Genomic DNA, 20,760 nt, shown 5'->3' on the forward strand with positions numbered 1-20,760 from the left:
ACAGCTTTACACTATAAACGGAATCAGAAGGCCCAATGTCAGCTTCTGTGTCGAATTGCACTTCGGCCCGCGAATTGATTGTGAATATAGCTTTACCAAAGAGTAACCAACTGGTTACTCTTTGGCTTTGTTTTGGTTCGCAATTTAGGCGGTTCCGAATCGGTTCAAAGTAGTGGAGCAGCAATGCTATGGGAAGCTACACACATGCTACGCGCGAGCCTACGCTGAATAAATAAATGTGCGACTGTTTTGAACCGTTCTGGAACCATCCTAAAAGCGAACCAAAACAGGCCTTTTGGCTTTACACTATAAACGGAAGCAGAAGGCCCAATCAAAGATTATAAAGTTAGGTTAGGTTATAATCTGTGGGCATTGAACTAAAGATCTTCTTTCTTTAGTTCAATGTCTGTGGGCCCAATAGCCTCCGTCCGAATAGACAGTCCTAGGAAATATTCACATTCGACGCAGCGGACGTGGACGCGGCCGGTGGATATTGATTGTATGATTGTTAGCCTTCCTTGCCTCTTCTGACGAGCCGCCCTTGGTCAATGATTGAGTTCAATGTTCACAGCACAGAACACTAGTTCACAGCAAACACTCTGTGATCTCCGATTTGGCGCCATTCCTCGCAATTCAAATTTTTGGTTATGTTATTTATTCTAAACTTTCAGAATTTTCTATCAGAGATTCTCTTATTATATTTCCGCAATGGACCCTGAAGAGGTAGAATTCATAGGAGAAAAAGAAAACGTTGTTATAGTTCCAACTTTTAATTATAGTGCGATTCACTTGATATCCGGAGATATCGGACCTTTCAGAGCAGGTTTGCCAGTTAAAGTACCATTATGGATAGCAATAAATTTAAAGCAGCAACAAATTTGTAAAATAGAGCAGCCTGATTGGATGGACATTGATTATTTGGAAAACCTGAAAGAAACCGAGAAAAATGCGCCGTAATGAATAAATTCTTCTTATTTCGGTCTAAAAATCTTTCAATTCTTTTTTTAGTACGTTCACCAAAATGCCAAATGAGCACTATATGACTATTACGAAGGCTCTGTTGAAAAATGCACCTGACGATCTCATTAGGGCAAATGAGATACGTACTCTTGTGAAAGATATATGGGATATAAGGATGTCAAAATTGAGATCCTCAGTTGATGAACTCATTAAAAATATGTCTTCTTATGCAGCAGTCGACAATTTAACGATGATGGAGATAAATTCAATGAGGCCTCTTCTACCACATGCTTTAGATCAAATCCATAGGATGAAAAGGGTGAGTCATCGTAAAAAAATTACACCCAATTATTGAACATCCAATATCTCTAAGTTGATTTCAGTATTTGTCTATTTTTGTTCCTCAAGAACATATATTATGGATCATTTCCATTTTTTCTGCTAGTGTTCTTCTAATGTCCAGTTTTCTTATTCAAGTAATTGGGAAGTTTCATTTATTATTCAAAAGAAAAAGTTGAGACCAAAGCCTATTCTGACTTAGTTCACAATTCATACACCAAATATTCAATATTTGAACATATTTCTTTTGCTTGAAGAAAATTGGAAAAAATAAACTAAACTGAACTCCATACTATAAAGAGCACAAGTAAATGGAGCAATTGGTAAATCATTCTTTTAATTTGTTATTCCTGCAATGACTCGTTTTTTATTTTTGCTTGAAAAGTAATTAGTATTACGAGTATTAATACTATGGGACTACAAAAATAATTATTTCAGTATCAAGGACCCACAACTGGATCTACGTCAACAAGTGGGCAACAGTCAAGATCTTCCTATTCTTTTAGAAGTTAATTTAATTCTGATTTAAAGCAAATGATATTGTTTTATTAATGTTTATAGTTGAATATATGAAGTTTTGAAGAATTTTTGTTTTGAATCCTTGTATCTCTGGCCAAATATATCAATTTTAAAAGCGTCTTCGGAATCATGCCGATATTTATATCAACATGGATATTTCCAAATAACAAAAAAGGTACATAAGGAATAAAAAACCAAAGTGTCTTTGTTATCCAAGGAATCCTTTGTAATCCGGAGATCAAATTTTTTTAATCCTCCCCACAGAACACTAATATATATCCTCCCTGTATCCAGTGAACCACAGATTACAGATTTAACTGAAGTACTCAAGACTAAATTCAATAAGGAGTTCAATTTAATTCATTAATTAATGAGTAATTTAGTCCAAAGCACAGAACAGAAAGTGTGTCTGGGGACAACCCAGAGATATAGGACAACCTTTGGCGTAAGCAAAGAGGAACAAGAGATTTCACTCCTCGAATTTAGTTCCAGAGTCTATGTCGATGGTGGGGCGACCTTGCAATGCTTTGCCCCGGACCAATTTCACACTTGCCTTTTAGTTTCGAGGGAGCCAATCAGATCGCAGGAATTTCGAATGGCCAATCAGATTGAAGATTCAGTCGAACAGAATCAGCTGGTCTCGTGTTTTGATTGTCAAATTGAAAGCAAATAATTCTTGGTTAAAAGTGTTTTCGTAATCCAATATTTTCATTAGAATGAAGAATAATTTATGAATTTATGAATAATATCGATAAATAGGCCACTCCAACCCGCTGTCAGATAGATATCAAAATAGAATTGTGGAGGATTAACAGGTGTTGTGTACGTAAATAAAACAAATAAATCATATAATTAGGAATATTATTGTAATTTTAGTTAATATACGTACATTGAATTAGCATTAAATTCTTCGAGTGAGGAATTTCACTTGTAATGTCGTCCACAATTTTTGTGAGGTTAGAAGGTTGGAATGGCTTCGATTCGTAAGAGTTTCAATCATTTTCTTCATAATTCAACAGACAATCATATTGACAATATCAATGTTTCTAGAGGATAGTTCGTGATAATTTAAAATTCAGAAAATAATAATCTGTTCCGTCTGCTAGGTTATGTTTGAATATTTCGAATTTGACATAAGGGACTCCGCCCATTTCTGCTCAAGGTCAAAGTAACACGCAGCGTCATAATAGTAGAGTGAAATCTCTTGTTCCTCTTTGGCGTAAGCATACGGTAGTTCAAAAGCTTTGTTTTGGTTCGCACTTGAGGCGGTTCCGAATCGGTTCAAAGTAGTGGAGCACCAATGGTGTGGGAAGATACCCGCATGCTACGCGCGAGGTTACGCTGAATAAATAACTGTGCGACTGTTTTGAACCGTTCTGGAACCATCCTAAAAGCGAACCAAAACAGGCCTTATATTTCCCTCTATACGTAGTTCTAAAACAGCATTGGGTCCATAGAAGTTTGAATCTGTCACATAGACATATTATGATCTGTCATAATCGACAAATGTTATGAAAGTTTGAGAGGTTAGACTCTCCTGGCTGTGTTTAGAGTTTAGATTTCCTGGAAATTCTTTCAAGCCTAATATGTGCTTGACTCCAATAATATTTTGAATTATATTAACGAAAATGTCTAATTCGGAACTACAAGATGAAGAAAGGGAAGTACTCCAATCCATCTATGATGGAGATCAACAATTCAAAGAGATTTCATCGAAGATTTTTCAGTATAAGGTAATTGAATGGCTATAGTAAATTAATACCTAACACTTCCGAAATTACAGTATGGCGAAAATGAGAGCATCAAATCATTTTTACTAGAGATAGAATGGACTGAAAACTATCCTGAAGAGCTACCAAAAATAAACTTGGACGCATTCTACAACAAACATGTGTGAGTACTGTATACTAAAATATATTCATCATTCTATGTATTCATTTAAAACAGAACTCCTTCAGTGAAAGAGAAGATCAAGGATTTAGTGATTGAGCAAGGAAATCAATTTCTTGGTATGTCAATGACATATTCCCTCTTTGAAGCTGTGAAAGAAAAATTTGAAGAATTGATACAAGAACAGCCTGATAAGGTCGACCCTTCATCAATAGATAGATTAACTATTTCTGACAATGTCGAATCTATTCAGGTAATTGAGTAGTGAAAATAAAATTTAACTTTATTTTTTCCAAGCTATGAATATATTCTTTTTTCTTCAGTGAGGTTGAAGAGTTCATTTGATTAATCTTTTAGCTAATAGCTTTGAAAATACTTGGTTTGAAATAATTGATATTCAATGCTGATACTTTTCTTCAGGATTCTAAGAAAATTCCAAAAAAAGAACAATTAACAAAAGCACAAAAACGAAGGCAATGGAATAGGCTTGACAGTAAAGGTGAAAAGCCTAGAGGTTGGAATTGGGTAGACATTGTAAAACATTTATCTCAGACTGGTTCCAAAGATGATAAACCTCCTACATCTTGATGAACTTCTTAGAAAAATAAATTGTTTTGTAAAACAAAGTTACTTTTATTAAAATGATCCCATTATCAAACAAGTTGATTAGTTACTCATTTTTTTTAGAACCATGTTTCCAATTTGTCTTCCATTGTTCCATGCACAAAGAATGAAAATTACTGTTCCATTCTAAAAAATTTCATCAATAAGTTTGTGTTCTAAGACAATATCTATAAACTTACCATTTACATTCAAGGTTACAAAAAACATGGTGATTTCAGCTTGGACAAATTCATTGAAGAGCTTCAATTCACTGGGTGTCATGTTCTTATAATGTTCAGTGTTTTTATTAATGGATTTCATGAAAGTTTCCAGCCTAGCCACAAAATTTGTGTAATTCCTTTTTCGTATCACTTGCACTTTCTACAGAAGTTTTTTAATAAATAAGCTGGTATGAGTGTATTGATCATATGGAAAACTGGATTCTATGCTTAGGTGTCTTACTTGTACACAGATAACTTACTAGTGGTATGTTGTTATAAAAGCATGTAGCCACAGCTAACATCACAGCATGTACATAACTTCTGAGGATTTCAAGAGGCTCACATTTTTTTTCTAATGCAACATATATGCATTTTCTTTCAACATCAGAAATAACTAAGTAAGGCTTGTCCTTATATAACTGTAGCACTTGTTCCATTTCTTGGAAATTGAATAACTTTACAATCCTTCTTAAAGAACTACCAAGCTTTATTTTGAAATTACAAATATCTGAAACTGAATAAAAACAAAAAATATATTTAAATGTTGAGTAGCTTGTTCTAATGCTCTTAATTGGAATTGATGATACAAATACATACCTTTCAAACCAAAGCCAAGAATAACCGATTCTTTACTATTTATAAATGAAGGATTCAAGCTATTATTTTTGAAGTATTCTCTCAGTACTAAAACTATTCTGGAATCATTCAATGTATCAAATGTCAAACACTTAACAGCTTTGAAATTGAAGTAAAAATGTAGAATCATCAAGAGAAATATAAATGGCAATTCATACCTGAAACATAACATACAAATATCAATGCAATTGAGAGCTGAAATACTCACAAAGGGTTTGATATTTTACTCAGTAAATATAAACTAGTAAAACTCGCAAAAAGATTAACTACTGTTTCCTGAGTCCCATCTTTTGCTGAAATTTCTGCCATATTGCCTTGCTTGGCTTGATGATTAGTTATAGATGCTCTAGTCGCCCCACCTGCTATTCCAACCTTCCAATGGAAAATTTTTCAATATAGTTATGTCTGTTTAAACATTTCTTATGTAAATTTTCTAGATGGAATAGTTTCAGAACAACTCACTATGGATTTCATCATAGATGTTAAACATAATATTTCCATACTTCGACCAGAATAGAATGGAATTCCTATTTCAATGAGCATAGCAATATTATTCAAACCATCAGCAAACAATCTCCACTTTTTGCAATTACAATCTAGCATATTCCTAGAATTTTTTTTCATATTAGCCTGAAGAACTTATTATCTCTCACACAAACCCTTTCCACCAAGCAAAAAAAATTCTACCAATCATGCCAGAACCATCCTTCATAATCCAAGTTATTGTTGCTGACAAAGCTGACGCTTCGGCATCACCTACACCTACTCCTTTCAGAATAGCTCGAGTTGTAAAGCTCCCAACAATTGTACTGCAAAATGCTTGCAAAGTATCCCATAATTGATATTCAAAATAATCGGTACTGACACTATCAGGATAACCGTAAGGGAGAAGAATTTCTTTGAAAAAGCCAGCTACAGTCAACCAGAGATTTTTTCCAATATTAGGTTTTGATTCTATTCGTTCTATTCTCAATGGATCTGAAATATTGTTTCGTGTCAAATTGAGTTAACTCAGTTCTTATGACTAAATCACTTTTTTGCTGATATCGAATAACTTTAGTGCCATACGTTTCAGTGAGTAATGATTCTGATTTCATTTCGAAAATATTAAATCTGATATTTTGATGTCCATTAATAATATTTTGATTTTGTTGATTTTAGGTTATACCATCAAATGTCAGATCAATTTAACCTAACTATTGGTTATGTCAAAACAGTCAAAAGACAAAAAGTTCAGCAGAGACAGTTGTCTCTGCTGAAGTGCTGCAGAGAGCTTTACAAATACATACATGATACATATTATTGATACATATTAATATCTTTGGTTCTTTAGCTCGAGAATTATTATATTATTATGAAGTAGAAGTTAAGGAGTATTGCTCTACTTTCCATACTTCAAGTTATTTATGAAGATATCAAAAAAATAATTTTCGAAGATATAGTAGGTCATTTCGAATTAAAGTCACGCTCAAAGATTAGTCACGCATACAAACCAAAAAGTACCAAAGAGATGTGAGATATAACACTTTGATACAATCTAAGGCTGAGTCAAAGATTATTCCTCTTTGGCTGAGTTCATACAGCGTTACACACTCCACGTCTATGAGACAAGTATTGGCCGCATCATAGCTTCCACAGATTACATCGCATACACTTTCATGCGAGTATTGCTCAGTCCATTCTCTATGTCATAATGTTTCCGCATTTCCACTTCATCACTGAGAGTTGAATTATACCTACTCTCCAAACACTATTTTATTAGAAAATTGATATGAATTAATTAAAATTATTAAGCCAGCACATCACAAAGTGTAAGCAGAGACTCTGGTGTAAGTAACAACTTGTTACTCTGATATATCTTCTATATCTGCGTACTGCGTATATACCAGCCACACGCTACGTCACACTAGCGAGCATTGGCATTGCCAGAGACAATGTCTCTGGCATTGCTTAGAGGGGTCAGAAACTACTAATTTATATGGGGTTTTCTCTGTATCTACGGGTTTTCCTTATAATGCAATGCAATCAATTCGTTTTCCCGGAAAGCCAATAATATTTTTATTCGTCAAACGGAAAAAAAATTAGGAAAATGTTTTCATTGAAGTACACATGTTCATTCATGTTATTCACTTTCCGAGATGAAAGGATTTTTTTCAATGAATTTCCACATAAAAAAATTACTCGAAAAGTCTCTCCATTGGCTGCAATTCGAAACCTGCTAAAATTGAAAAAGACGTTCGTAATGAGCTGCCATCTTTTCGACGAAAGTGGAAGCTATTCTAATATTCGCAACTTCTACTGATCGTAGAAATGTTCTGGAAACACCTCACATTCTTTTCTCCCTTAGCCTTACGGCTAATGGCGAGAAAGTCCCGTGGTATAAACCCCTCAAGTAGATTAAATAAACAAAATCGGTTTCCCACAAAACTCGTTATTTTAAATTATCTTCTTTATAGAGAATAGGTATTTTCTATGATACGCCAATCCTAAGAAAACCACATAGAGAAAGGGGTCTCTGGGAACCACCATGGAGAAAGGGAAGGTCTCTGGAAACCACATAGAGAAAGGTAAACCACATAGAGAAAGGGAAACCACATAGAGAAAGGGATCTCTGGGAAACCAACTCTGTTAATTAAGCTTGACCTTGCCACCCAATACGTCACCTTCCGATCGGCTTTGAACTGAATTGCTTATCCTTTCTTTTTGGTAGTCACAGAGATCCACTTTGACGGATTTATGGGGAGGGGTTATGGAGGGTATCCTCCACATTGAACTAAAGAAAGTTAGTTCAATGATCCTCCATAGGAGTGGTGTAATGGGGATAATTTTAAGATGAAATCCATACGATCTGTGGTCACGCGAACTTTATATATTTCAACCCGGGTTAGATGAGAGCCAGCATATGAATTATATGCGATTTATAATAATACTGGAATATGAAAATATACATTATAACCAAAAATCATATAACTCTATATAATCTTTGATTATAACCACCTAAAAACTACAGCACTACACTACTATAGCAACATCGAATCAAAACGTTCCGCCGAGTATTTAATTACTCCATGATATTACGCTATTATTAGTGTAACATTAGCAAGCAAATTTATTAATGAGACAATATCGTGATGCTGAAACTATTAGTTATCTTTTTGCTATAAATAATGGATGAGTCGATAAAACCATTGACGTTGATGAACTGTAACCTATAGGATTCTCCCTCAATATTTTTTTTTCAATAGTCGTTACAAATTATTCAACAAATTAATCATGCAAATTGATAAAAGGTCTGGCGAAAATTGCAAAATCGTTACAAATTTGATACAGAATGATAACAAATTAGTCAATCTATAGTAAGAAGAATCAAGTTACCTACTTACATAATTTTTCAAAGAAATCACAAATAGCAAATATACCTCGAAATATAGATTATCTAAATCGTAGATCAGGTCTAAAAACTAAAATCCAAGTTATAAATTGTTTTTTTCGTTTTAATCTAAGGCAAAGCAGATGAATTTCGAAATAATTAGTCGTATACCATTCAACTATACATAACTATATATCACATTGTTTTTCAAATTAATGTGAAGAATATTTTGGATATAGTTATGCCAATTTAGATAAAATAATTATTATATAAAACATCCTTTTCAGAGTTGCTACTTAGTGAATTTGGTGTGCCTGAGGGAAATATTTTAGGCAAATATTTCTGTTAATGATAATGATAAATGATCTGGGCGATGTATCTGCCAAGGTGTGGAAAAAGTAACTAAACTAATAAATTTTGCTGCTGATACTAATTTCTTAGTTGCAGAAAAATGGATTACAAATATCCACTGCAATGAATTTACGTCTATTTTTAATCCATCATTATTGATCTGAGTTGACATTATTTTTTTCTTCGGATGAAAAAATAAAAACAGCGATACCCCTTATCTTGTCAACGATGCGGTTTTCGAAATATGTTTGTTCGTTCTTCAGAATCACCTTCTATACAGGGTGGCCAATTTCAGGTGTTTCAACCTAAAATTTTTGAAGAATGTGTTCGGACTGGTCAATTGTATTGTCTGTAAGCTACTTTAAGTTTAGTTTTTAGCGGAGCTAATTTATCGATTCCGTAAGGAGGGGGGACGGTATAGTACTCATACATATAATGAAAATTAGCTTTTAGAACAACTAGAACCCGTTGACTGCCAAGCACGAGTCAACTCTCGTGATCGCTAGTAAGCATCTAAGTGCCAACCACGATGATCTTGTTTTTGGGGAGAGACTATTTCACAGGGATCAGGCTGAGTAAATTCGTGGAGTTTGAATTTGTGGTGATAAAAGATATAGGGGCGATATATAAAAAGTACTTTTTTATTTGTATCAGTACAATCGCTTTGCTTCACACACAGGACATAAACAATCTTGAAATTTTCCCCTCTGGGAAGGGTTTTCATAAAAGGCCAGCTTTTGGTAGTCAACGTACGTGTTAAGGAAAGTTATTGATTCATCTAATCACTGACGTTTATTTGTGAATCTGGACCGATATAGTCGATAAATAATCAACCTATTAATTATCTTTCATTGAATGGTCTTTCGGATTCGGAATGAAATAAATTCGATAAATAAATCGAATGGCATCAATTCAGCACACCGTGTTGCGCAGTGTCCGTCACATATTCAAATGGATCGCCACATTTAAAAATGAAATCCTACAATTCTTCATTCTATAATAGGTAGATAACAAGGAAATTGGTGGTTCCTCGGTTTTATTTATATTTAATTTATAACCGCTCGTGTCTGATATTGTTCCCTTTCAAAACATGTTATATGAATCAGGACATCTAGTAAACAAGACAAATACACGGTACTTCGTCTACAATTGTGAAAAATTGTGAATGATAATCTCAAACTGAGACTAATTCTATACAGTTGAATAAACAGATACAGTGGTCAATGAATTCTACATAAATAGAGGCAGTCAAAACGCTTTCAGATTAAATTAAATTCTAATTCTCTGTAGAACAACATTCTGTGGAAATATGGAATATGCAGCCATTTCAATTCAAAAACATGCAAATGTATACATCATAGACTATTTATTAAAAACGAATAAAATGCTTTCGTTTGCGCTATGAACAGCCAAACAATGGTGAGACATTTTCGCTCTTTGGTAATTGTTGGTGTTTTAGTGAATGCTGTTTCAAGTTCTGGTTTTGGAAAATGCCCCAAACAAGAACCTATGGACAATTTCAACTTGACCAGGGTAAGTTTCTCAATTCTTCTGTCTATCTTCCTCTATCTATAAAATGCCGGCCATACTCGAAAAAATGCTCGTGGTGAATTTTTTGAATGGGACAACTTCACATTTTCAAATTTTCCATGAATATTCCAAATTCTCTGCGTACTACAAAAGTATAAAATGAAGAAATATGAATGATGAAGAGCAAAGAGAAGAATATAATTAATTTTTTTTTGGAAAAGTTATTATCGTAATTATATATGAACCCATTACATTGTGTTAACATATAACCAACAAATTGTGATCGCTTTTCGTTGATAATATTCACCTGAAATTAATTAAGCTTTTAAGATCAATCAGGAAACGAGTATCATGAGTTCAGTTAAGATTTGGGAGCCGAAAAAAACCGCTGGTGTGTGTGTGGCGGATATAAACAGATTTTACCACTTTCAATGGATTTCGCACAAAGAAAAGATGAATGAATTTTTTGTCCTGGTTCCTTTGATGTTTATTATTGCTAATAATGATCTAAATAATGAATCATTTTATGTTTCAGAAGCCATGTTTAGGTTAGGAAATCGGTATTGTTAATCATGTAATTATCAGGGTGTCCCAACTAATGCACAACAACAAAACTTATACAATTTACTTACCTGACCCCACTTTTTCTAAATGCACACTGTATTCATATAAGGGAAAGGGTATTTCGATGCGAAATGATGCACTCCCTAAAAATATTTTTCTCAAGTTTATACAGCCACAGGGTGTAAACTAATATATAGTTGCGAAACATTTTAAGGCTAATTCTATGTCAAAGAGCGGGGGGGGTATTTCATTATTTTTTTTTTTTGAGTAGCTTACTAAAGATGGAATCTGAAAAGCAGGTTCATTATTACACCCTATATAAATAGAATAAATATTTATGTCTCTTCATTTTGAATATGATTGGTCATGTACAATCATCGGATAATGCGAAAAACATTTAGCATTTTCAAGTGTAACAGATAAAAACTTCAAAATGCTGGCTGCAACTTACGATATGTACTGTAAACATGTTACTTTTCCGTCTTCAAGAAAAACAAGAACTCAGTTTTCTATTTCTAAATGATGATGAAATTATTCGAATAAAAAATATAATGTTGTTTTCTCCAACTCTTCGAACATATGTGTATCATTCCCATATTTATACTCAGGGAAAATGATTTAATATTTTTTATTTCTCTATTTTAATCTGAAAAGGATCGTTATATTGGCATAGACAACAACTCTGTAGTATGTAGTTTTGTATCAAACTGTATTAATTATCATTTGAGCATTTTCATTTCCCTTTTTTTTTGTATTCTGCTCTCAAAAGCATTCGAATCTCTCACTCTATTAATCGAGGGAGCTATATGTTGGTCCACCACTATTACGTATTCTAATTTGTTATAAGTTGTCCAAAAATATTTGAAACAATATATGTATTTTCCTTTTTTTCAGTTCACCGGTCGTTGGTATGAAATCGAAAGAACTTTTTATTTGATAGAATTATTATACAGCTGTGTGACAGTCGAAATGGAAACAGTGTCTAACTTCAAATTGAATATTTCTGTTATTTCGAGAAGCAGATGGTAAGTGCTTTATATCTCCATTGACCAACAATTTAATGATATTTCGTATTACGGAAGTTAATTAACTCATCCTCCTTGATAAGATTCGCTGAAGCGAAATCAGGTAAAAGTATTCTTTAAGATTCGAAACAAATTTAAGTCAACAAATAGTTGAATTTGTGGGCCTCGTTCAAATAATCGCAGATGATATTTGAGGTTTTATTTCACCAGGATTAATTATTTACTACGAAATACATATTATAATTTGTGAGAATTTGTGATATGACACGAAACACTTATTTTCCGGATAATCGAAAATGAAGAAAGATATGTTAGCCCAGCCCTTTTTATTTTCTTCTCACATATGTAATTTTTCTTGTGAGTGGAAAAATTTGTGCTACATTTGTGCCGACTTGTGCCGTGAATATTTTCTTGAAAATTCGTCAAACTTTCCAGGAAATCTTGAAATTAAAAGAAGTTGGCCAATAACTTTCGTTTTTACATAAAATACGTAAGTAAAAAATTGTGATACACTTGTGCCGTTGAAATTTTCATGAAAATCATTCTAGTTCTTCGGAAAATTAAGATTTTTTGGAATAAAGTTAGCCCAGCTAACTGTTTTTCAGTTGAATTTTTTTTTATATGTATATAGTTGTGCTACATTTGTGCTGATTGGTGCTGTTGAGATTTTTTCAGAAAAAAAATTATAACTTGTCCTTCAAAACGGGGTATATTATAAAAATCAGTAGTAAATTGTAAATTGAGCTTAATGAGCTCCAGCATGGATAGTCAATGACTATAGAGAAGATTATTGTTATTGCTCCCGACTATATTTTTTTTATCTTCTTGGATACACATATACGTGACTCAGATAATAGTTCACCAGTTGATCTCAAAATTTCATATAGAAGATAGGTTTCAGTCCGAGTATGAATATAAGCTGAAAAACTATTCATCATTTCATATCTTTGAAATCGAGTACTCTCCGTTGAATTACCCAGAAATAATTTTATGTCCATATACTAGCTGAAACATCAGACTTTGTTTTTGATATGGTGAGGAAATATTTTAGTAATTGGAAGTAAAATGAGAAATTCCTAAAAAGAATTGAGTTTGAATAGTATAAAATAAAAAAAAAATTTTTAAACTTTTTATTAAAAAAAAATTTATTGAGTACATATTTTTATGGAAATAATATCATATTACATTTTTTATTTTAAGTGAACATGGCAGTGCCTCTCAGTGAACAACATTTTTTGTTTTGTTGCATAAAAAAATAAAGTTGAGGGTTCATTGTCAACACAGGAAGAGGCTCCTGAGAATTGACCATGTGTGAAGCATGGATTTTTGTGATTAAAGCTGCATACACTTAAGGGCGATTTATTTATTGTTATCATGAATGCCGGTCGAGCTTAAAATTGCAGAAAACTGAGATCTTGTTTTCAATTAATTTCATTTATCAACTGTCAAGTCAACCGCCAGCTAGTATCAATCACTTCTCTGTGGAGGGTAGACTACCCAACATACACATGGGCGCGAAATTTAAATTTTGTTTAGTTTTCTTGATTTTCCCAGGCAACTTTTCCGAATTTTTTTCCCGTTAAAACCTTATACAAATAATGAAAAAGGTTTCGAAGAAAAATGAATAAAATCGGTTCAGTCGTTTCTACGTTTTTTCAATTACATACCTCATTAATTAGGATTTAGGGTTCATACAAGATGATCATGTTTTATTAATGACAAAATAGGGTACAAGGGTACAGGTACATACTACAATTTGTCCTTTTTTTTTTCAGGTCTGATGGCATAACTGTGAGTGAAGGTTTTGCAATCCAAACAAGAAAAGAACCAAGTATTTTTGTATACAAAGTCCACTCAAAACTACCAAGACTGATTTCCAAATATCTACCAGCTTCTGGAGCGTACCAAATATTAGATACAGATTATGACACGTATGCCATACTTTGGTCTTGCTCAGATTACCTCATTGCACATAATGGTAAGTATTGATTTGGATAAATAATGACAAATTTACAGAGGTCTAGTGGGGACTTTCCTGTCTGATTCAGATTACTACATTGCAGTTTATTATCTTTTGTATTAGATCCAGTTATTCAGTCGTTGTGAAATTTGATTAAAAAAATGTTCAGTTCTCCCACACTACGCGGCCTTAAAGAAAATGTTCTTTCAACTCTCATTACACCATATCCATTTGTCAAAACCAGCTGTACTGCAGGCTGCAGATAAAGTGAGACAAGAAAGAACGTTTTCGTTTATTTTTATCATCCGAACCTTCTTGTGACACAATTCATATATAAATGCTCATTCATAATCTATGCTTTTGTTTGAGCAATACGACATTCATATATCCCTTGTGCGTAATGAGCCATTTTAAACTAATTTACAATTAAATGTTCTTTTGAATATTTTGTGATTTATGAGCTATTATTCACTGGCCTATCGAACTTTATAGTCAAAAGTCTTGTATATATACAATAAAATTCAATCTAATAATATAATAGCCATCAGAATATGCTCATTAAATAATAAACCACTCTTATATTTATGTGTTGGCTTAACCAGGCTTTTTTTTTGGGTAGGGAGTATGCTCAGTGTAATTTTATACTTTCTTGCTTGGAAATGATGTTGATTTTAGTAACAGGGTTTGACCCCTCTCCTATGTATGATGATAAATGACACAATTTTGTTACAGACATGATTTGGATATGGGGAAGACAAAAAGAATTGAATGTTACAACAAGGGCAAATATTTACGAAATTTTAGAAATGTATCAATTAGATCCAGAAAGATTAACCTTGCCAAAAAATGGAAACTGCTTGGATTGAAGATTGTACCTCGCATCACATGATAAATAATCCTTTGTTTTCAAAAGGAAAATCAATCCTTGTTCTTTATAAAAATTTATTTCAGCAATAACAGTGAATAACAACAAAAGGAAAATAAATAACAATAGATATAGTTTATTTTTTAAATCAGTTATCTCATTGTTTTCCACCAGCATGCAATGAAATCCCTATTAATTCAAATTATCACAGTTAAAAAATGTTTCTAATTTGTACTGATATTTCATATTATGGTTCATGAAATACATAGTTAAGATAAAAGAAAATCCTCTTTGTAAAAAAAACAAAATAAACTATTCTAGCTAGTATTAATCAGTTTCTTGTTTCAATTGACAAAATCTTTAATGTTCCCACCAATGATTATTCCAATTCACATTTCCAATACTTAATCATCATTTGAATTCAATAAGATGTTCAGATGTTCTGAAAAAAGGAAAGTGCATCTTAGTATTAAAACTACAAAGGATGAGGTCCTGGAACCACAGGTAGAATATCCTTCAGTTGAAGTATTTGTGCGCCCCTTTCTGGAATATTATTAGGTTCATTACTTCTATAACTTTCAGGATCTTTAAGCCAACTTTTATTTTCAGAAACTTCATTGGTAACCACTACAAACATTTCTTTATCTCTGTTATTTATTTCATTTTTGAGGAAATCTATCAGCTCTACCTCCTAGAAAAGTAAGGGATTTGTATATAGATATTATGATACTCTTTTTTTGAAATAAGAAACAGGCATATACTTCAAAACAGCGTATCAACTCTTGGCTGCTTTTATGCCATAAACCATCTATGCTCTTTATTATATCCTATATCTATTTGAGTACCATATGTTAATATGAGGATGTCTTATGTAGAGCTCAAGACTGTCTACTTACAGTTCCTATTGCTTGAGGGGCATCTAATTTGGAATCTAAATTATAAAAAATTCCATCAATTTCTTTGATTGCAGCCCAGTGTTTTCTATTCAAAGGTATTGTAATAAAACTGAATTTGTAATCACTTGGTATGTTAAAGATTAAGCCAATAATATCAGAGAAGTTCAAAGAACTAGGATCTCTAAAATAATAGTTAAAATTTAGGTTCTGCATTAGGGACAAGTGGAATACTTACTTCCTTTTATCAAACCAAATTGCTTCACAGCCTCTAGATTGCAAGGCTTTCATTATAACATTTATATCATAATTGCCAATGCCTAGGAGAGATTTATGCGGATTTATCCAATTATCAGGAGACAAGTTATTGCAAATGAGATCTAGTTCCGATTTAGTGAAAAAGTCTTTACATTGAAATAAATTATTCAGTGCATGGAGGGCACACAACTCTCTAACTTGTTTTTCATGATAAATATCCTTTTGATTTTCTGAATCCATATCAGATGAATAATATTTCAAATCATACAAATCACTCCTTGAATATTTTGAGGTTTTAAATACTTATCGACTTTCAATACACTGCATGCTTTCCTAAACTAATTTTTTTTTTTGTAGGAATCAATTTCACTGATTAATTTACTTCATCAATCGTCAAGAGAGAAAATAGGTTACTGTACATTTGAACTACACATATATTCGTTACAAAGAGTAACAACTCTTTGATTCGTATTTTCATTTGAACTAAAAGTATATTCGTGTTCTGTGCTACACAACCATAGAACCACAGCTGATCTGATTATTTAGAACCACAGACATCCTGTTTAAAACCATTGAACTAAAGTTTCTTTAGTTCAATCAAAGAGTAACAACTCTTTAGTTCAATGTTTAAAACTAAAGTCACAGAACATCAAATATAACTAAACCACAGATTAGAGATATTCTATATCTCTGACTAAACTCCAAAAGATCTTTGAATTACCAACCCAGTGAAAAAATCGTACTCAATTTTGGGTGCTAAATTACGAGAAGTGTGCAATCCTCTTAGTTTTTCCGAAAAAAAAATGATAAACTTTCTGTTATATACAGGCTGTTTCAAAATTCAGTGCCACAATTTCTCGAGTATTACTAAGCTACAGAGTGCGAGCCGCGAGGTTAAAGCTATTACAATGAGCTTGATAAGTTTATTAATAAATTATATTGCACTGCAGGTTGTCCCTTTTGCAGAATACGTCTCACTTATGAACTCGATCAGTACGAAAGATTTTTGGGTTAGCGATTATTCTAGCGCTACGCGACTTAACTACTGGTCAGGTCTGAACAAGGCTTTAGGATTGCTCAATCGTCTAATTTATTTAAAAATTTTTTCACAATCTATTTCTTGTTCGAACTCTCCAAAAATCGTCATAAAAATGGGATCAAATAGGGTAACAATCAGTGGCGGCTCGTGATCTAGTTCACTAGGGGGCTACTTTTAGAATAATAATAAAAATATGAAATTTTAAAACCAGTTTTCCGCAAAATTTTATGCAATTTATAATTCTTTTTGAAACATACCTGTTCTTATCTACTTGCTCGTTGTGCTTAATAATATTATTCCGGTATTCTAATTGAGCAGCGATATTAGTCGTAACCAGAAAAGCTAATTCTGTCGAACAATTTACATGCTTGGCAGATAGCTCATGCTTCTCAATTTTTTCACTAAGGTGCTTCAAATCTCTAAATCCTGCCCTTGCCCATACGTTATCAATTGTTATACACTTGTCTCGAGAAGTTTTTGGAGTTTTATCTGCCTGGGTTAAATTTAAATCGGGAGTCGGTCTACCCAGCAGTTGAATACGGCTTTTTTCCGCCAGCGAAAGCCTCGCGAAATCAGTTTTTAAAATATTTTGAACACTATTGTCCGCCGTGATTTGAAAACGTAAACAAATACGAACGCACGCTAAGATGTCTCTACGCTAGCCGGCAGCGGCTAGAATGAAGCGGATAGGGGCGACTTTTATCGTAGCCCTTTTACTCCTTAAAACGACCGACACGAAGAGTTGCGGCTGGAGCCGAATGACTGTCCGAATGCAAGAATTCGGGGCTACACGATTCATCGCCCATGCAGGGACGATCTGCTAGATTATGATTGAAATAAACAAAACTGCAGGAGTCGCATGAAAGTTTTACATTAATAAATTATATAAATAACCGTGGAAAGTAATATTTTCATGGAAAATCTTATGGGAAGGTTAATAGCATAAAAGGATTGATTTCTCGTGATTTCTTGTATGGAGGGCTGTAGCCCTATAGCCCTCACAGACCAGCCGCCACTGGTAACAATAATAGCACTTTGTCAACATAAGCACTCAATAACTTCTACACTTTCTTCACGCTGAATCGCACGATACAACAATTTTTTTAAGTGACCTGATGCAACTAATCAGATAGATTCGCTAGACTCGGAAGTACTGAACCATTCATTGGCCAGCAGTCCAGCCATATGTTTATATTTCGTTTCGTTTTTCCGATGCCGAAGTCACCTTCATCGTCCCGGACTTGAAATTTAATGGACTTTTGTCGAACTTCTTGTAGCTCAGCCAGCTTGCTTATTTTATATAGACGATTTTTGGCGAAATGTTCTTCTTGGTTGCTGGTACCGCTGTAGCGGCAATCTGCTTTATTGAATGATCCTCCTTATTTAAGACAGACGAACGGCCTGTTGCTTCAGGTAACCATATTTATGGCACCTCATACCTTTAGATTTAATTGGTTGTTCTGTTAGTATGACTGGATGCACTGCAGTGCGTTTGTTGTCGGCTGGTTTTAGATCAACAAAGAGATTAAAGGCCGTTTTCAATAAACCTATCCATCCATTGTTTCAGTTACTGAAGATAGAAAAACCATTTGATTTCGTTTCTATGATCTATCTGTAGATATATTTTAGAATAGTTTCCATTATTCATCCCCTTCATAATCACGTTTCTTAATAAGGGCAAAGTGTGTGAAGGGTGACGTATACCTCAGATATGAGGTTGTTGTTGGCCTTTATAGACCCGTAGATCGCGCTGCTTGCGGTAGCAGGATGGAAACCATGGATGTTGAAGTGTACAGAAGTCAATGAGGAACACTCTCAAATCATGTAATTGCAATGATTCAATACTCCTAGTGAAAATCTGGTAATTCAGTTTTTAGTTTAATTATTATAGATCTTCGTCCAGACCAATTCAAAAAACCAAAGCGATAGGAAAACTGGTTTGGAATTCAGATCATCAAAAATAAACTCAATTTCTTATTTATATTTATTCCTATGCTTTTATATATTCAACAATGAATAATACTTATTTATATCAGTTCACTTGAGTAACCCTTAGATCCTTGTGAAAAACAGTAAAATAAACACAATTGGAATCCAGTCAAAACACATCCAAGAAAGTTTGGAATCTACAAAAAATGAATGATAATTAGGATTCTACTGAAACAAAATCTAACTGTGATTCACTATTTCACAACCGAATTTGTAGTGTTTAGTAGGATTTCAACAAAATTCGCGAAATGACGTGCGTTTGAAAAATGTCGTCGTCAAGTAGTGTGGAATTTTTAGGTTTAGTAGGAAGGTTGATATTATGTGCTTGAACATAACATTCATTTTCTACCAAGAAGAAATAGAAAGGAGGCGCAATTCAGTTCAAAGCCATTACACACATATGTATTCAATTTTATGATTTTTCAAGCAGGCGCCCAAAGGCACAGTAGGCACATCAGTCTATGGTTGAGTGAAATACTCCTTCACTATGTATGTGAAAGGTGGAAACTTTTTTTGTGCTGTTACTATCTGAAGAAATCTTAATTTAGAGAAGGGTGTGAGGAATCACTCATGAGACATGTTTTTTAATGCTTGTATGCATATATACTTTTTGTTGATGTATCAGTTGACCTTAATAGCTAATTCTATATCAGTGGTAGGATTTCAGTTGATGGAGTGAACAATAAACATTATGATATTGAAAAATAGCGTTTTGATAAACTTTCTCAATAACAAACAATTTGGAGATGGCTTAATTTTTACAGCATTCCTTCCACCTGGCTCAATTATTGAATGATTTTCAAATTCTGCCAGTAAATCCTGATAACTTACAACAGTATCATAAAATTCTGGAGTTTTGAGTAAACTTACTTGCACATAGGGATCTCCTAAAAGTACTCCATACACCATCCATTGGGCAGAAACAAGGAATGATGATAATATTATAGGGAATGGTAAACTTTCAGTGCTGCGTACTTTTAAAACATGCATCAATGAGACCAATGGTGCACCAAAAAATAATATCGTCATTAGTGTACATATCAGTCCTAAATGCCTCTGAGCTACCTGAGGAGATGCTACATTTTGAATATAGATCAATATGAATGTTAAGGACAATGCACATCCTGAAACTTGCCGACATATAATACCCTAAAAAGACACTTATTATTCAAAATATTTGTTCATTATTATAGCACTTGATTTGCTTGCTACCTGATATAAAATCTTACCTTCCTTATACTGTAAAGTGCAAAAGTAATAATATATCCGAAAAATAAGGCAGCACCTATGGAATTAACCAATATAATGGATGTATCTTTGATAAAAAAACCATATCTCAGCCAAAGACTTGTAGAAAGACAACCACATACAAATGGTAATGCGGACTGATCTCCGGTGCTCTTATTATTAACAACCTTCTGACAAACTAGGCTGCAAAAAATTGAATTAGACCAAAAGTAAAATGTTGTTCTAAGGTTCAGAAAATATATTTGTATATATGGACCACTTACGCTCCAGTCAAAAATTGAAGAATGGTACTTATGGACGCAGTAACACCAAGGAAATTCTTCAGAGCATCTTCATGCATGTTGACTATTTAATTTTTCAATCAAACATCACTAAATACTAAAAATTTAAAAAAAGTAGTAAAAAAAGAAGGAAACACTCTATTTTGTTGACTGCACAACTGTCAACTACAGCTGTGTTTGGATTTGGACATTGTTGAGGTTAGTTGCTCAAAAGTCAAA

General features: G+C 33.3%; 6 protein-coding genes across 9 annotated transcripts; 3 read left to right on the forward strand and 3 right to left on the reverse strand.

Moving 5' to 3' along the window:
- Positions 1–608: 608 nt before the first annotated feature.
- Positions 609–1,884, forward strand: LOC123313462 (probable DNA replication complex GINS protein PSF2). Its single transcript, XM_044898355.1, has 3 exons — positions 609–953; positions 1,009–1,279; positions 1,738–1,884. Exons 1-3 carry the CDS (start codon positions 709–711, stop codon positions 1,810–1,812), a joined length of 591 nt encoding a protein of 196 aa, XP_044754290.1. The 5' UTR covers positions 609–708; the 3' UTR covers positions 1,813–1,884.
- Positions 1,885–3,306: 1,422 nt separating this feature from the next.
- Positions 3,307–4,369, forward strand: LOC123313130 (RWD domain-containing protein 4). Its single transcript, XM_044897859.1, has 4 exons — positions 3,307–3,551; positions 3,602–3,711; positions 3,766–3,961; positions 4,129–4,369. Exons 1-4 carry the CDS (start codon positions 3,447–3,449, stop codon positions 4,294–4,296), a joined length of 579 nt encoding a protein of 192 aa, XP_044753794.1. The 5' UTR covers positions 3,307–3,446; the 3' UTR covers positions 4,297–4,369.
- LOC123313127 (RUS family member 1) lies at positions 4,321–7,753 on the reverse strand. Of its 2 annotated transcripts, XM_044897852.1 has the most exons (9): positions 7,744–7,753; positions 6,202–6,308; positions 5,828–6,146; positions 5,631–5,775; positions 5,377–5,540; positions 5,130–5,326; positions 4,793–5,046; positions 4,512–4,692; positions 4,321–4,458 (listed from the first exon to the last, which is right to left on the reverse strand). In XM_044897852.1, exons 2-9 carry the CDS (start codon positions 6,263–6,265, stop codon positions 4,379–4,381), a joined length of 1,404 nt encoding a protein of 467 aa, XP_044753787.1. In that variant the 5' UTR covers positions 6,266–6,308; positions 7,744–7,753; the 3' UTR covers positions 4,321–4,378. The 2 variants fall into 2 exon arrangements, with proteins under 2 accessions (XP_044753787.1, XP_044753788.1); XM_044897853.1 differs by lacking the exon at positions 7,744–7,753 and having other exon boundaries at positions 5,130–5,227; positions 6,202–6,363.
- A 1,143-nt stretch (positions 7,754–8,896) lies between these two features.
- Positions 8,897–15,167, forward strand: LOC123313129 (apolipoprotein D-like). 3 transcript variants are annotated; one of them, XM_044897857.1, is made up of 5 exons: positions 8,897–8,936; positions 10,349–10,422; positions 11,878–12,008; positions 13,784–13,986; positions 14,701–15,167. In XM_044897857.1, the coding sequence occupies exons 1-5, from the start codon at positions 8,900–8,902 to the stop codon at positions 14,832–14,834; spliced, it is 579 nt and encodes a 192-aa protein (XP_044753792.1). In that variant the 5' UTR covers positions 8,897–8,899; the 3' UTR covers positions 14,835–15,167. The 3 variants fall into 3 exon arrangements, with proteins under 3 accessions (XP_044753792.1, XP_044753793.1, XP_044753791.1); XM_044897858.1 differs by lacking the exon at positions 8,897–8,936 and adding an exon at positions 9,762–9,892; XM_044897856.1 differs by lacking the exon at positions 8,897–8,936 and having other exon boundaries at positions 9,789–10,422.
- LOC123313128 (josephin-like protein) lies at positions 14,954–16,405 on the reverse strand. Its single transcript, XM_044897854.1, has 3 exons — positions 15,965–16,405; positions 15,730–15,910; positions 14,954–15,524 (listed from the first exon to the last, which is right to left on the reverse strand). Exons 1-3 carry the CDS (start codon positions 16,222–16,224, stop codon positions 15,309–15,311), a joined length of 657 nt encoding a protein of 218 aa, XP_044753789.1. The 5' UTR covers positions 16,225–16,405; the 3' UTR covers positions 14,954–15,308.
- Positions 16,406–18,989: 2,584 nt separating this feature from the next.
- LOC123313326 (sugar transporter SWEET1) lies at positions 18,990–20,738 on the reverse strand. The gene is made up of 4 exons (XM_044898169.1): positions 20,524–20,738; positions 20,242–20,443; positions 19,883–20,161; positions 18,990–19,149 (listed from the first exon to the last, which is right to left on the reverse strand). Exons 1-4 carry the CDS (start codon positions 20,598–20,600, stop codon positions 19,051–19,053), a joined length of 657 nt encoding a protein of 218 aa, XP_044754104.1. The 5' UTR covers positions 20,601–20,738; the 3' UTR covers positions 18,990–19,050.
- Between the last annotated feature and the right edge of the window lie 22 nt (positions 20,739–20,760).

This window comes from Coccinella septempunctata, chromosome 5 (genome assembly GCF_907165205.1).
Source record: "Coccinella septempunctata chromosome 5, icCocSept1.1, whole genome shotgun sequence".
Taxonomy (NCBI): Eukaryota; Metazoa; Arthropoda; class Insecta; order Coleoptera; family Coccinellidae; genus Coccinella; species Coccinella septempunctata.